The sequence below is a fragment of the Protopterus annectens genome, chromosome 11.part0, assembly GCF_019279795.1.
Source record: "Protopterus annectens isolate FY-2018-M chromosome 11.part0, PAN1.0, whole genome shotgun sequence".
NCBI classification, from domain to species: domain Eukaryota; kingdom Metazoa; phylum Chordata; order Ceratodontiformes; family Protopteridae; genus Protopterus; species Protopterus annectens.
In genome coordinates, this window is record NC_056745.1 from 316134295 (window position 1) to 316148037 (window position 13743).

At 39.4% G+C, this 13743-nt stretch overlaps 1 protein-coding gene across 1 annotated transcript in view; it reads left to right on the plus strand.

Annotated features, from left to right (window-relative positions):
• The window catches only part of LOC122815364 (dynein axonemal heavy chain 3-like), a 4921723-nt gene that overhangs the window by 1601759 nt on the left and 3306221 nt on the right, over positions 1 to 13743 (plus strand). The window contains exons 26-27 of the mRNA XM_044087818.1: positions 6112 to 6231; positions 13314 to 13484. Coding sequence (XP_043943753.1) covers positions 6112 to 6231; positions 13314 to 13484 — 291 coding nt within the window. The remainder of the gene's footprint in view (positions 1 to 6111; positions 6232 to 13313; positions 13485 to 13743) is intronic.

Sequence of the window (13743 nt, forward strand, 5' to 3'; positions counted from 1 at the left end):
CACAGAAGAGATCCCAGGGGTAAATTTGCGATTTCCCATCCATGCATCCAGAATTCGCTTGAAGAGGGTCAGCGAGGGGCTATGTCTAACATGAATTGAGATTCTATTCCAGAGTGAGGGGAGCCTCTGGGAAAGGAATCTGTCCCTCCAGCATGTCCTATTTATTTTTGTGCTGAGGTTTAGGTCCCTGGAGCGTGTAGCTCTAAGGAACTTGGATTTTTTGAGGTGGAGCATGTCCATTAATTCTGGGTTTGACATGGCTTTGTACATCAGGCATAGATTGCCTCTGAGTAGGTGGTAAGCAGCTGAGTAGAGCTGGAGTTTCTTTAGTCGAGCTGCATAGGACATCTGTTTGTAGCCCATGATCCTCTTGGTGAGGTACTTTTGGGGTCTCTCCAGTTGCTGCAGGTGTCGTGTAAGGTACATCCCAAAAGGGGCATTGTATTCAATTATGGGCCTGATGAGTGACGAGTAGAGGGGCACAATGACCTCTCTTGATCTAGATGCGAACCCTTTCGTGATAAGGTGGGCTATATAGAAGGTCTTTCTAACCACTTTGGAACATGATTATCAAAGGAGAGATTACAATCTACGTTGGTCCCCAAATCTCTAATTACTTCTTCCATACTTAATGGATTACCACCTATGTGGTAATTTGTGGGCACCTTGTTTTTCCCAAAGGGGATGACTGTGCACTTTTTAGCATTTAGCTTGAAGCCATGGCTCTGGCACCAAGCATCCATCTCTGTAAGACCCTTTTGGAGGATGCCTGTGTCAGCTGGAGATTCAATTATGGCCCCCAGTTTGCAGTCATCTGTGAACTTTGTCAGCCATAATCCCCCCGTGTTAGCCTGAACCTCAGAGAAGTATATACCGAACAAGAGAGGTCCCAGAACAAAGCCCTGTGGGATGACACTTGTAACTGGTTTGGATTTGGACATGGCACCTGCAATTCTGACCATGTGGGGTCTATCTCTGAGCCAGTTTGCAACTCATCTTGTGATATAGGGGTTGATATTTAAGCTGGTAAGCTTATTTATGATGCCCGAGTGGGGTATTGTGTCGAAGGCTTTTGCGAGGTCCAGGTAGGCTGTGTGGACTACCTTACCCTCATCTATGGCTTTGGTAACTGTTTCAAAGAAATCAACTAGGTTTAAGAGGCAAGATCTGCCCTTAACAAAGCTGAATTGGGTAGGGTCCAGTGTCTGGAGGCTCCCAATGTCTTTGTTTATGAGTTCCATGATAATATGCTCCATAGCTTTACAGACCAGACTAGTCAGGCTTATGGGGTGATAGTTTCCGGGGAACATTGTGGCACCACATTTGTGGAATGGGACCACTGTAGCTGTACGCCATTCTTTGGGTACATATCCTGTAGTAAGGCTAAGTTTGAACAGTGACTTAATGTGTGGGTTCAGTTCTTCTTGGAGCTCATGTAAGACACAGCCTGGGACACCGTCCGGCCCAATAGATGCTGTGTTTTTTGCTTTGGAGAGGGCAGCTTTCACCTGTGCATCTGTGATGTCAGGGAGGTTACATTCAGTTGGGCTAGGCATTTGCTCCTTTGGGGGGGGGGGGGGTTGCGCTGAATCTGTCTGCCAGGATGTTGGCTATGTCTGTAGGTTTGGTATATTTTGTACCGTTATGCAACAATTCAGAGCATATCTGGGAGTTTCCGCCCATGTTCCTGACATAACTAAAGAAGGCCTTGTGATTATCTTTAGTGTCTAGGGCAATTTTTCTTTCGAAGCTGGCCTTTGATGATTTTATGAGGGATCAAAGTTTCTTGCTAATACTGATCAGAGATGCCTTCCCTTTTTGGGATTTTGCTCTGTCATGTAGTAGCTTACTCCTTCTGTTGTATAGCTTATTTATGGCCGGGATCCACCAGACCGGTCTCCTGTTTTTGAAGGAGTGAGTCTTGGTTTTATTTGGGATAGCATGATCCATGCATTCCTGCAGGTGCTCATAGAATGCATTTGTAAAGAATTATGCGGATTGGGCTGTATTATCCTCTGGCCCAGGGGCTTTGAAGGATTCCACCTCAGTCTTGAGAAGTGCAAAGTTGGCTTTTGAGAAATTCTTTACAGTGATTTCCTTGACTGGGGGTGGGGACGGGATATGGATGTCCAGGAAAATTTGTTTATGGTCTGATCTTGCCAATGAGGGGTTTACCTCTGGTGTGGAACATAGAGTCCCCATGTTGGTGATGACCAGGTCCAATATGTTGTTCCCTCTTGTGGGAGTGGTGACCAGTTGTTCCATTGCATTACAGTTTATAAATTCAAGGAACCATTGGGCGAGGGTGTTTGGGCTTGAGTAGTTTTTCCAGTCAATGCTTGGGTAGTTGAAGTCACCCAATAACATAGTGTTTGGAGAGACCTTCATATTCTCCACTGTTCTCAGGAATGCCAAGTGGGGTTCCTGTAATAGGGAGGGTGTTCTGTAGCAGGCTACAAACTGAAAGGCAGTTTTGCCAGCTGTTAGTTGCACATGGATGGTTTCTGATGCTTCGTGCAGTCCCACTAACCTGGAGGTGTAGGTATCTTTGATGAATATAGATACTCCCCCTCCTTTTGTGCTTTGGTCCGAGTTTTGGGGCCAAAACGCATGGTATGAGTTATAACCTGGTAGTGCTGGGGTGCTCTCAGGAGCCTTGAACCAGGTTTCTGTTGCTGCACAGACCGATTTTCTCCATACTGAGGAGAGTCTCGAGTGTGTGCATCTTGAGATTTAGACTTCTGGCACTGAGTAGCATTACCTTTATTTTTTTTATCCTTGGGTTGTCTATGGAGGTGGGTTTGTCCTTTGAGCCTTGCCTAACAAAGGCACTATAGGGGTGGCAAGAGCCTCGGCCAGTATACGAAAGCCTAAGGGTGACAGGTGCAAGTCGTCCCTAGTGAAGCAACGTGGCTTGTCGAGCATGTCATCCCAGGCAGACAGACACTGGATCCCCTTTGAATGACACCAATACTTTAGCCAATTGTTGAAACTGATCATTTTGTCTTTATACTGTGGCATCATTCTTGGTGAGGGCAAGATGCTACTCAAGGTCAGGGTCATACCAGCCTGGGCTACATGGTCAGAGAGCTCCTCATTGTCTCTTTTCATGTAGTCCAGGGAGGTACGTCTCAGGTCATTCACACCAGCATGGACAATGACGGAGTCATACTTGTACTTGCTTTGGAGTGACCTGAGTGCTTGCATTATGTGGCAGATCCTGGCACCCAACAGGCAGCTTACAGTGACCTTCTGCTTGTTCAATCTGGTGAGCGGGACGTCAGTGTGCCGGACAATAGAGTCCCCTATAACAAGTGTATTTGGTGTGTTGTTTGGCCTTAAGGGCTGTGACTGTGAAGCACACTGATTTTGTGAGATATGTGATTCATGGGTATTGTTGATGGGTGGCTGTTGCTTGGATATCTGCTTAGGAGGTCTTTGCTGTTTGGGCAGATTTTTATTTAAAGCCTCCGAGTATGTTTCTGTGTGTTTATGTGTTGGGTATGCAGATGCAATAGGTCTGTGTGAGACTGGATTTGTGGTGTGGGTGGTTACCTTTTCCTCCTGACTGACTGTGCCAGTCTTGGGTTGAGAGAGTTCTGCCTCCAGCTTGGCTGTGTAACTGTATCTCTCACATGTATTAGATTTTGTTGTAAGGAGGACAGGGTTGTCTGTGTACATAAGGCAATTGTAACATTGCCTCAAAATTCCCAGATTCACCAGCTGGACTGGAGAGTAACCTTGAAACTGACCCTTGGACATACCAGATTAGTATAGGGAACTGTTTTTTTACTGATCAGATTAGGGAAGGGAACTGATTTTTCACTTGATCAGGAAGGACCAATCGGGAGCCTAATACTTATGAGAGGTCAAGGAGGGTGTAGTGCTTTAGTTAGTTAGTGTTTCCTTATAAGAGCTGAGCAAGTGCAGGGCTTTATAAAGAGAATAGAGTGATTACTTTGAGAGTTTGAACAGCTCTAAGGGAAAAAGTGAAGCGCAGACTATGTGGAGCCGGGAATAGTTTAAATCTGTTTAGACGGCTCTGCCCGACGCTGCTCAGTGCGCAAAACCGCGCAAAAAGAGAGTTGTAGGGTTTTAAGAGAGAGAGATCAAGGAGTTTAGAATTGACCCAAAATGGCCAATAAAACTACAGCTTCTAGGTAGTAACCACTCCTCCAGGGACAGGAAGGCTGTTCAGTGTTATCCACTCCCACTGGTGAACACAGAGACTTCCCTTTAGCCCAAGCAAGCACTGGCCTTCTAGAAACTTCCAAACAGTTCAGAACAGCAAATCTGTAACTGAACTTTCTTTTTTTTTTCAATAATAAGTCTTTATTCTTTTTCAAATGTTAATACAATACCACAACATATTTACAATATATACATGAATGCTTCCAACAGTTACATAAAGTCATTATACATTAATATAAACTTATAGATGTGAAAATCTTGTATCAATATAAGGCTTATCTATACTGAGCTCCATATTTAGTATGTACTTCCCGGAGAAGAGTGGATAGGAACCTTACGCTAACACAATATTAAAGATTTGCTCCCATATTTTTGTGTTATTTATACTTTTCTTATGATCTTTAATTAGTAATTTATGTGCTAAGATGTGTTTTATCGCTACACTCTTAAAGTTTTCCCATGAAGTCTGGGATGGATTCAACCAATTTGTAGCTATATACAGCTTCATTAACAGAAAAATATTTATGAGTATGATCCTTTGGGATCTATCCAAATTATTCAGGGGTAACTGAACTTTCTTAACTTTCAGAAAGTGGGAAAAAGCAAGATTTTTTTTTTCTTTTTGTTGTAATTTAACGGTAGCAGAGATACACAAGCAGCAAAATAATCACAACAGTGCAATAAATGACCCCAAACTTGAGTGCTAGGTCAAAATCAGGTAAAATGCACTTTTTAGAGAAAAAAAGATTTTAAATTAAGTGCAACACAGGAAATGCAGTAAACAGGCTCCAGATGTGTTCCAGGTACTGTTGCTGTTACAGATATAAACTTTAGCAAGCCGGAAAATGCCAAAAAATAGGCGTCAAAGCAGTAAAACTTAACAAAAAATCAGAAGAAAATACTTAAAATCACAAAAGTGGCTCCTTTTCTTCTCTCAGCGTTTTCTCCCCTTGGTAGGTGCTTCAGCAACAACTAGCAAGCCTGAAAAGATACCAAACGCACAAGGCAGTCGGATTTTAAGAGAGAAGGGAAGTTTTATCAGAGAAGTTACTTTTGGGAAAACTGGATAGATTAGGGGCAGGACCTACACTGAGGAAGTGGATTGCTGCATGGCTGAGTGGCAAGATAAATGATTGTGGTGAGAAGGATTATGGGATGATGGCCAGAATAAGGGACATTACTAATGGAGTACTGTGGGGGGTATACTGGGGCCAGTATTCTCAGAGATCTGAAGGAACAGAGGACAGGATTAGCCTCTTTTTGCTGATGACACAAACAGGAGTGCAGTGGTAGAGGATTGTAAGGTGCAAGGAATTTGGAAAGACTTTAACAAGTGGGCTGAAAAGTATCAGCAAAGACTCAGATCAAGCAAAACCAAGTGCCCTATTCTTATTTCTTTAGTTTTTTTTTTATTTTATTTGTATTTTTTGTAGATGTCAAATATTTTGATCTCTAAAATTTCAGTTCAGAATATACAGAAATAAATGATAGACTCATGCTTGTTTATATATATATATATATATATATATATATATATATATATATATATACACACACACATACACATAGACACACTCACACACACATATATATATATATATATATATATATATATATATATATATATATATATATTTATTTATTTATTTAATATGTATATAATGTAAAGTCACATCCGACCAACCAGCGTCTTCATCAAATTCACGTCCACCTATAAAATATGCATTTGTTCCCAATTTGCAGAGATGTTTTTGAACCCAGTCATCAGTTATGTCTATGTACCAGAGACTATTCCTTTTCTCTTTAAGTTTTGCTGTTCATTTATAATGCAGAATTTGTTTTTCTACTCTGAATGTACATAATACTCAGCATCTGTTTGCAGAGATTTACATTAACAGCTGTACTTTTTTCTTTCTGCAGTGTGTTGTATTTAACTGTTCAGATGGATTGGATTACAAAGCCATGGGGAAATTCTTCAAAGGACTTGCACAAGCAGGAGCCTGGGCATGCTTTGATGAATTTAATCGCATCGAGCTAGAGGTAATTGGGATACCAGTTTCTTTGGTTACAAAAATTGGAAATTTAATGAAAAGAAAACACGGAGGACTTCATTAGCAGTGATATCAGTGAACTGTTACAAGACTTTGAAGACAGGATGACTGTTGAACAATTTAAATAAAGGTCACCTTGTAAGCTCTCAAGTTTATCCTTTCAACAATCATGTGAAAAACGTTAACACAAAAAAAATGGCAAATCTCTCCCAAAATGCATTCTTTTGTTTCTTCATTCTGGAGTGTTTAATTTTTATGATTATAAAGAAAAACAGGAATAACACAATTTAAATTAAGAGATTTGTGTATAATTAGCTATCAACAGGGCTTTAAATGTTTACATTTTCTAAATAATTTAGCAGAAATATCTCACAAAAGTGTGCACATATGGTGGTATCTACTCTGAATTTGTGCAGCAAGGTTTGCACTCTCAGGCTTTTACACACACACCGTTATTTCTAATAAGAAGTAGGCAATCTTCAAAAAGCCATAGATCTTTGACATCGATTGCAGTGGAAGTCAAAACAATGTTTTCCAGTCTTTTGCTAGGTTAATACTAACATTTTTATTTCAGAATAATGACTGATTGATTGATTAACTAACTGGTTGATTAACTGATTGTGAACTGGGTAAATCATCCTAAGCTGAGAGACCTTTTTCAGAGGAGACTCAAGGGAACTGCGGTGTAATGGGATGATAGAAAGCTATATTATTATCATAGTTATGGACCAGTTCCAAAAGGCCTGGGCAGAATAACATAGGCCTTCCACTGCATGGACCCTTGAAAACTGCTATAAAAGGGTGGAGGCAGCTGAACTGTATGTAGACTGCATTCTGCGATCAGCTCACCAAAGTGAGTTCAAATCATTGTATATAGTTAATGTAATTGTGAAACAGTCAATATTAACAAAGCGCAAGCTTAGGAAAGGTGTTTTCTGAAATTTTCCAAAGTTATGGAGTGTGAGTATCACATAATTTGAAGACAGCCAGGCTGTAAAGTATATCAACATGCTGCCTAACATTGTTAGGCAAATTCCAATACAGTGAGTGGTGTTTAAATACACATACAAATACACACACATGGGTACAATGGAATTTTGAAACTTGTCAGTGGAGATCACCATACAGTGCGGAACAGGAACTCTACCATTCTCTTCACTGTAGTGAAATCTTGGAGTTGGTGCATTTAAGTAGCAGGGGGGGTGGGGGTGAAGGGGTCTCCCCCCTGCAAAAACGTGACTTCTGAAGTTTTACCATTTTAGATTTTTTTTCTTTTCAAGATTCCAAAACTTTGATCATCTGGGCTTCGGTATTTAGAGGTTCAAATTTTTGGGAATTTTGAAATTTGAAAGTGGACACACACACACACATACACACACACACACACACACACACACACACACACACACACACACACACACACACACACACACACACACACACACACACACACACCCCTCTCCAGCTGTATGTAGTGAACGTTTACAATATTCCTAACTCTGTACACTGCACACAACTGTTGAGCACACCTTGTGCTTTGAACTTGTCCCTCAGACCACTTCTTTTTTTACATCTGTCCACTCAACCTTTTTATCCCATCACACGTAATTTGAAATGCACCAGTTTGATTTTGATATGGAACTCAGTCTATCCCTATATGTAATCCCTAGCTTATCTGCCTTCTGACTCTAACTCCTCTACTCTACTTTACATGCAGTGCTGGGCACTGTGTCATCCTGTAGCACCCTATGTACCCTTACTCTAGTTTGCTGCCTCCATTTTGTACTGGAGTTCTACTCTACCTCCTCCATCTGATGATAGCTGTACTCTTTGTGCTTGTCCTGCAGGTAACCATTTGAAATGTTGGAACCCACTAGATGGAGTCCAGAAATGTGTAGATTGACTGAGCAAAACATCAGACTTGGATATACCATGTCCACGATGCCATTTCTTGAAATATTCTCTTTTCTCTGAGGTATGGCGATCTTGGATTTGGTATATATAAGTTCAAGAGGAGGGGTTGGAGAGCTTGTTCACCACACGGGGGTGCAAGTTTTAAGGAGAAGACCGATATTTAAGATTCACTCTTCTCTAGGTTTTTAGTCTTTTTCTTCAGCTTTTCAGCACTCGCATTTCAGGTGCCAACATTCCAGTTGAGAGCCTGTCCTGCATGATGTCTTTCCCTTTGCAACTTCCTTCTTGCTTCCATGTTCTCTACTATATCTTTCACCCTCATTTTGTTTTTTTTATTTCCATATTTTTTCATGGGTGCATCTCTCCCCAACCCTATTACCCAAAGTCACCCAAGGCCCTGTTTATATATGCTGTGACAATACGATTGCATTTTTACTCCTAATTTTGTGGTTGCAGTCACCTAATCCCTCATATATTCTTCAATTTTGATGCTAATATACCACTTAATTTGGTGGCGTATCCTCATCTGACACATATACTCAGCCCATCAGCCTTCCACAGAAAATCGTGCACATCCCTCTCCCCCATGAAGGTGTACTGTAACCTGTGAACATCTATACTGCAGGTACAGTTCAACATTTGTACATGGGCTGCAATGGACATCTCATGGTCACTGTGAGACAGTGTGTGTGTGTGTGTGTGTGTGTGTGTGTGTGTGTGTGTGTGTGTGTGTGTGTGTGTGTGTGTGTGTGTGTGTGTGTGTGTGTACATGCATATACACATATATGTATATGTATATACATATATAAAATAAATAAACAAAAACTGCTGGATGCACTCGAACACTCAAATGATTTAATGTGAAGCGCGTTTTGTCTGGGACAATAAGCGCTTCACATTAAATCTTTTGAGTGTTCGAGTGCATCCAGCAGTTTTTGTTTTTTTGGTTTGTTTTAGTGGTTTTAACTATATACATATATATGTATAGAGAGAGAAAGAGAGAGAGAGGAATCATAGGGATTTTCAAAAAACAGATGTTATAAAGTTAGGGGTGCACATGCAAGCATATTGTCATTTTCTCTATGACTGCAAAAGACGGGTGCAATGTGAAGTCTGAAGACGAAGATGGTGAGACCAAATTAAAGCAGAGGAAAAGCCCTCTGTTATGTGTCACAGCATGTCTAGTTGTGATGAATGTACCAGACCAATCAGTGTCACTTGATATCACAACTATAATACTGTTGTTTGACTAGGTAATGTGGAACTGTAAGTACAGTGTGAGACCCTTGTGTACAAACTAAGGAAACATGACACCTGTGCCTTAAGTGATGGAGTGGCTCCTTTCAACTATTGAATTCTGACGTGTGGTAGAATAACATCCCTTTTTGAATCATAGCACCACAACAGAGGATATATCACTGCTTCCTGCACTTACAGTTTTCATATATGAAGATACTGTACACGCTTATATTTTAAATTTATATTCATCTGAAAGTTCAAGGATATGAAGGTTTATATTCTTTTCCAGTCAGGCATGCTGGCACTACCCATGAGGAGCTTTAACATCTGATTAACTCAAAAATGGAAAAACTAAAAGTGGGCAAGCTCAGGGTAATTAGTTAATTTGAGTGGGATACAGGAATTTAAAGAAAGCTTTGTGACACAGTAGTACACCAGTTGTCATTGCTGCTTCTCAGCACTTGGATCACCTATTTGGTTCTCAACCAGTGTGCCTTCTGTATGGAGCTTGCCTGTTCCTCTTGGGACCACTTCAGTTTTTGCAGTAAATCGCAGTTTCCTTCATATTCCAAAGGTATGTTGTTAAAGTGAAATGGAAGGCCTGTAAATTGCCCATAACAAAGCATGCAGTTCCTAGTAGTGAGTACATCCTTCCATGAGTCAGCCTCTTACCTAGGATTAGTTCTGTGCTTTATTCCTATTGACTATCAGACTAGGCACTTTGAAATAAAAAAAATCATTTTATGTCTTTAAATGATGATATAAGTGGGTGTTTGCACTGAACAAGTTACAATAATGAGAAAGTTCAATGGTATTCAATGAACTATCATTGGACCCATGGAACAGATGTATCCAAAATTCAGCAGTTTTGTAAGTAAGACATTCTTACTTAACAGCAGAGGTGTTCTCTTTCAGCCTTACTGTCTAAAGACCTTAATTTTGTAGCCACACCGAACTTTATGGTTACTTAATTTACCTCAGGTTAGGGCTTCTTTGTCTTGAAAGAATATGTGAAAAATTGGTGACATTATCCTCAGAAAACTGCGGTGGTGGTGCTGCGGTAGCATTGTTGCCTCACAGTAAGACGTTGTTCTGTTCGATTCTCAGCTAAAGTGTCTTCTGTGTGGAGACATGCATGAATGGGCATACCTTCATTGAAGGTTGTACGTTAGGGCCGGCAACTCGGCACGTAAAAATCTACTACCAATCATTAGCGGATCGGAGTTCCACTGTGGTGACCACTAACTGTGAAAAGCCGAAAGACACAACAACATCCTCAGAAAAGAAATCTCTGAGAAGTGTTATTATTTATTGCAAATTTCACATTGTTTAGATAATTCGGCACCTAAAGAGTGCCCTCAACATACTCCAAGGCTGCAGTAAAGAGCACTAAATTGTGTACTAGTATGCTAAATGGAAAAATTTGGAACAGAGAGATATGAGTATGTTCATAAGCATCATTTGTACTGTAAAACCTTAAACTCCCTTGCTCCATAAGTCTATCACCCTGCTACCAAATCTTTGCTTAAAATCAAAACTAGTGTGACAGAGATGAAAAATAAATGTTTGTATATTATAGGAACTTGGGTGTTTAATCTGGCAAAAAGCTTCACAACAAAGAGTGGAATATGGAGAAGAAAGAAGGAAGGAAGACTATGTTGTGATTTTTAGACAATCAGTAGTATTCTAACAATAAATAAATTAATTGGAAAGATATGGTTACAATGTGGCCTTCTATATCTAACAGCCTAAGCATTAACAGAAGTCGAGCTTTCAAGGAAATAATTTATATTTACCTAGGAGATCCAATGTGTTATAGTTGTTTTGTTGCAAGTAGAAACAAAATGCTAAATTAATTAATCTAATTTACTTAGAAAATGCACAGTCTTTTGTATATTGACGGTGCAATGGTGCAGTGGTTAATGTTATTACCTCACAGCAAGAGGTTCTCCAGTTTGATTCTTGGCTGGGGTGCCTCCTGTGTGGAGTCTGCATGTCCTCCCTTTGTTGGTGTAGGGTTTCTCCAGATGGTCTGACTTCCTCCCATGGTACAAAGACATGCATCCGGAGCATTTCTCCCCAGGCCTCTGTTGAAAATTGGCTTGTTCCAAGTCAGACTTTCCTGGTAAACAAATGTTAAATAAATATATTACTGAAAACTTTTTGAATATTTGAAAAGTTGCACAAACACTTTTTCATAGACAAACAACCAAACATACCACACACACGCATGTATGCACTCAAGCTGGCGTGTGCGCACGTGCACACACACACACACACACACACACACACACACACACACACACACACACACACACACACACACACACACACACACACACACTGGGCCAGAACAATGAGTAATACACAGCAATTATGAAAGGCAGGTCATCACGTTGAATGTTATTTAACTGAAAGCCTATGCAGATATTTGCAATGCGTTTGCAAACCTGAATCATTAAACAAGACTAAAACGATGAACTGCTGGATGAAACAGAGAGTGGAGAATGTATCTTCATTGATGCAAAAAATACGAAAGCAAGCTTTACGTTAATGAATCCTTCTAAAGTTGTCAACTCCAAAATCATCACATTTTAATAACATAAACACTGTGATTGCTGAGCAGAGGAGGCAAGAAGAAAAGTTATCTCACAAGCTTCAGCATTTTTGGAAAGTAAAGAATCTCAGTGGTAATGGGCAGCAGGAGCTTGGTGTACCTGCAAAGGTGCTTTTTTTCATTGGTGTATTATTCAACAGGTCAGATTAGACGAATAGAAAGTCAACTACCACTGTACTGGTTTTACAGTCTTAGACTCAAATAATGCATATATTTGGTCACAAACGACATATTACAGAGGGAAGATAGATGGAATAGTGATACAGGCTAAGAGACCCTATACAAAAGGTTAGAATACACAAACCAACAGTTGAATGGCAGATCCTAACATTGACTGAAGTTATGGTTATTTATAATTTGATAGCATGGTACTTCTGAATTTCAGAAAAATGCCATTAAATCAGAAATGGGTGGCAAAAATAAAGAAAGATTACAAAATTAAAGTATTGCTTTTGATACAACTACATGAGAAAAAGTGTGTAGTTAACAACAAAAAGTAAGTGGGTACAGATTCCAATGGATCAAGACACAAACTGTAAGCTGCAAAAAATAACAAAATATGCCATGATTTGTAATACAAAACTTTGCAATATACATACAGGTAGAAGTTTTTCATGAAGCAAAAAAGAAGCATGGCAGTAAAAGAAAAAAGGAATTTAATTCTAAGAATCACATGAAAACAAAATATGCATGTGAACAACTGCAACATAAATGTACTAGAAATACAGTATGAAAACTAGTTTTTATAAAGCAGTGTGGCAGATATGCAGAAGTAATCATGGAAATAGGGGATATTCGGATTTTGGTTAGTTGAATGACTTTTTAAAATGTTCAGCAGATAGTCTCGATCATGTGAATTTCTACATTTTAAAAAATTGTTCAATTATACTAGACCTGAGTATACTGCATGCTTTATAACAATTATTTATTTGGAAAGTAACTTGAGGGTATAACAGGTTTGACCCCAGATATTGAATTCTGAATACAAAACAGTTTTATTTGCATTTCTTAATTTCCTACTGTCCTCTACGCAATGTTGGGGTTTAATACTAGTTGAAAAATCTATTTCTAAATAAAACACATCATCGTTATAATGTCTTCTTTGTGAAAACTGAAACTTGGAACTTCTTGCAGAGTGGCCTGCATTGTATTACGGGGAAGACAGTACTATGCATATATGATAAATGCATTTGTCTGTTTCAGCTCATTTCATATTTTGCACTATTTGACTTCAAATCCACATTTTTAAACATATGTGTATTATCAGTTTGGTCGTAATCAAAACATTTCCATTTTTCTAGGTACTGTCAGTTGTAGCCCAGCAGATTCAAACTATCCAACGTGCTGTATCAGAGCAGGTCCAAACATTCATCTTCGAAGGTGCTGAGATCTCACTTAACCCATCATGCACTGTGTTTATAACAATGAACCCTGGGTATGCTGGGAGAGCTGAACTGCCAGACAACCTAAAGGTGATTAATTCAAATGACTTGTACATGCAAAATGCTGATTGTTTTATTCTGATTTTAGATGAAACAGATGTTTGATGCTAATTTCAGTATTCTTAAAAATAAAACTGTTAGCAGTTCAGAAACATGATACTATACCAGCAACATTTTAACCTACTTAGATTGTTAAATCTATGTAATTAAATATGATATTCATAAGGCACTGTTATATTCTTAGAGATTAGTGATATTATTGCAATAAACACATACTTATATTTCAAAA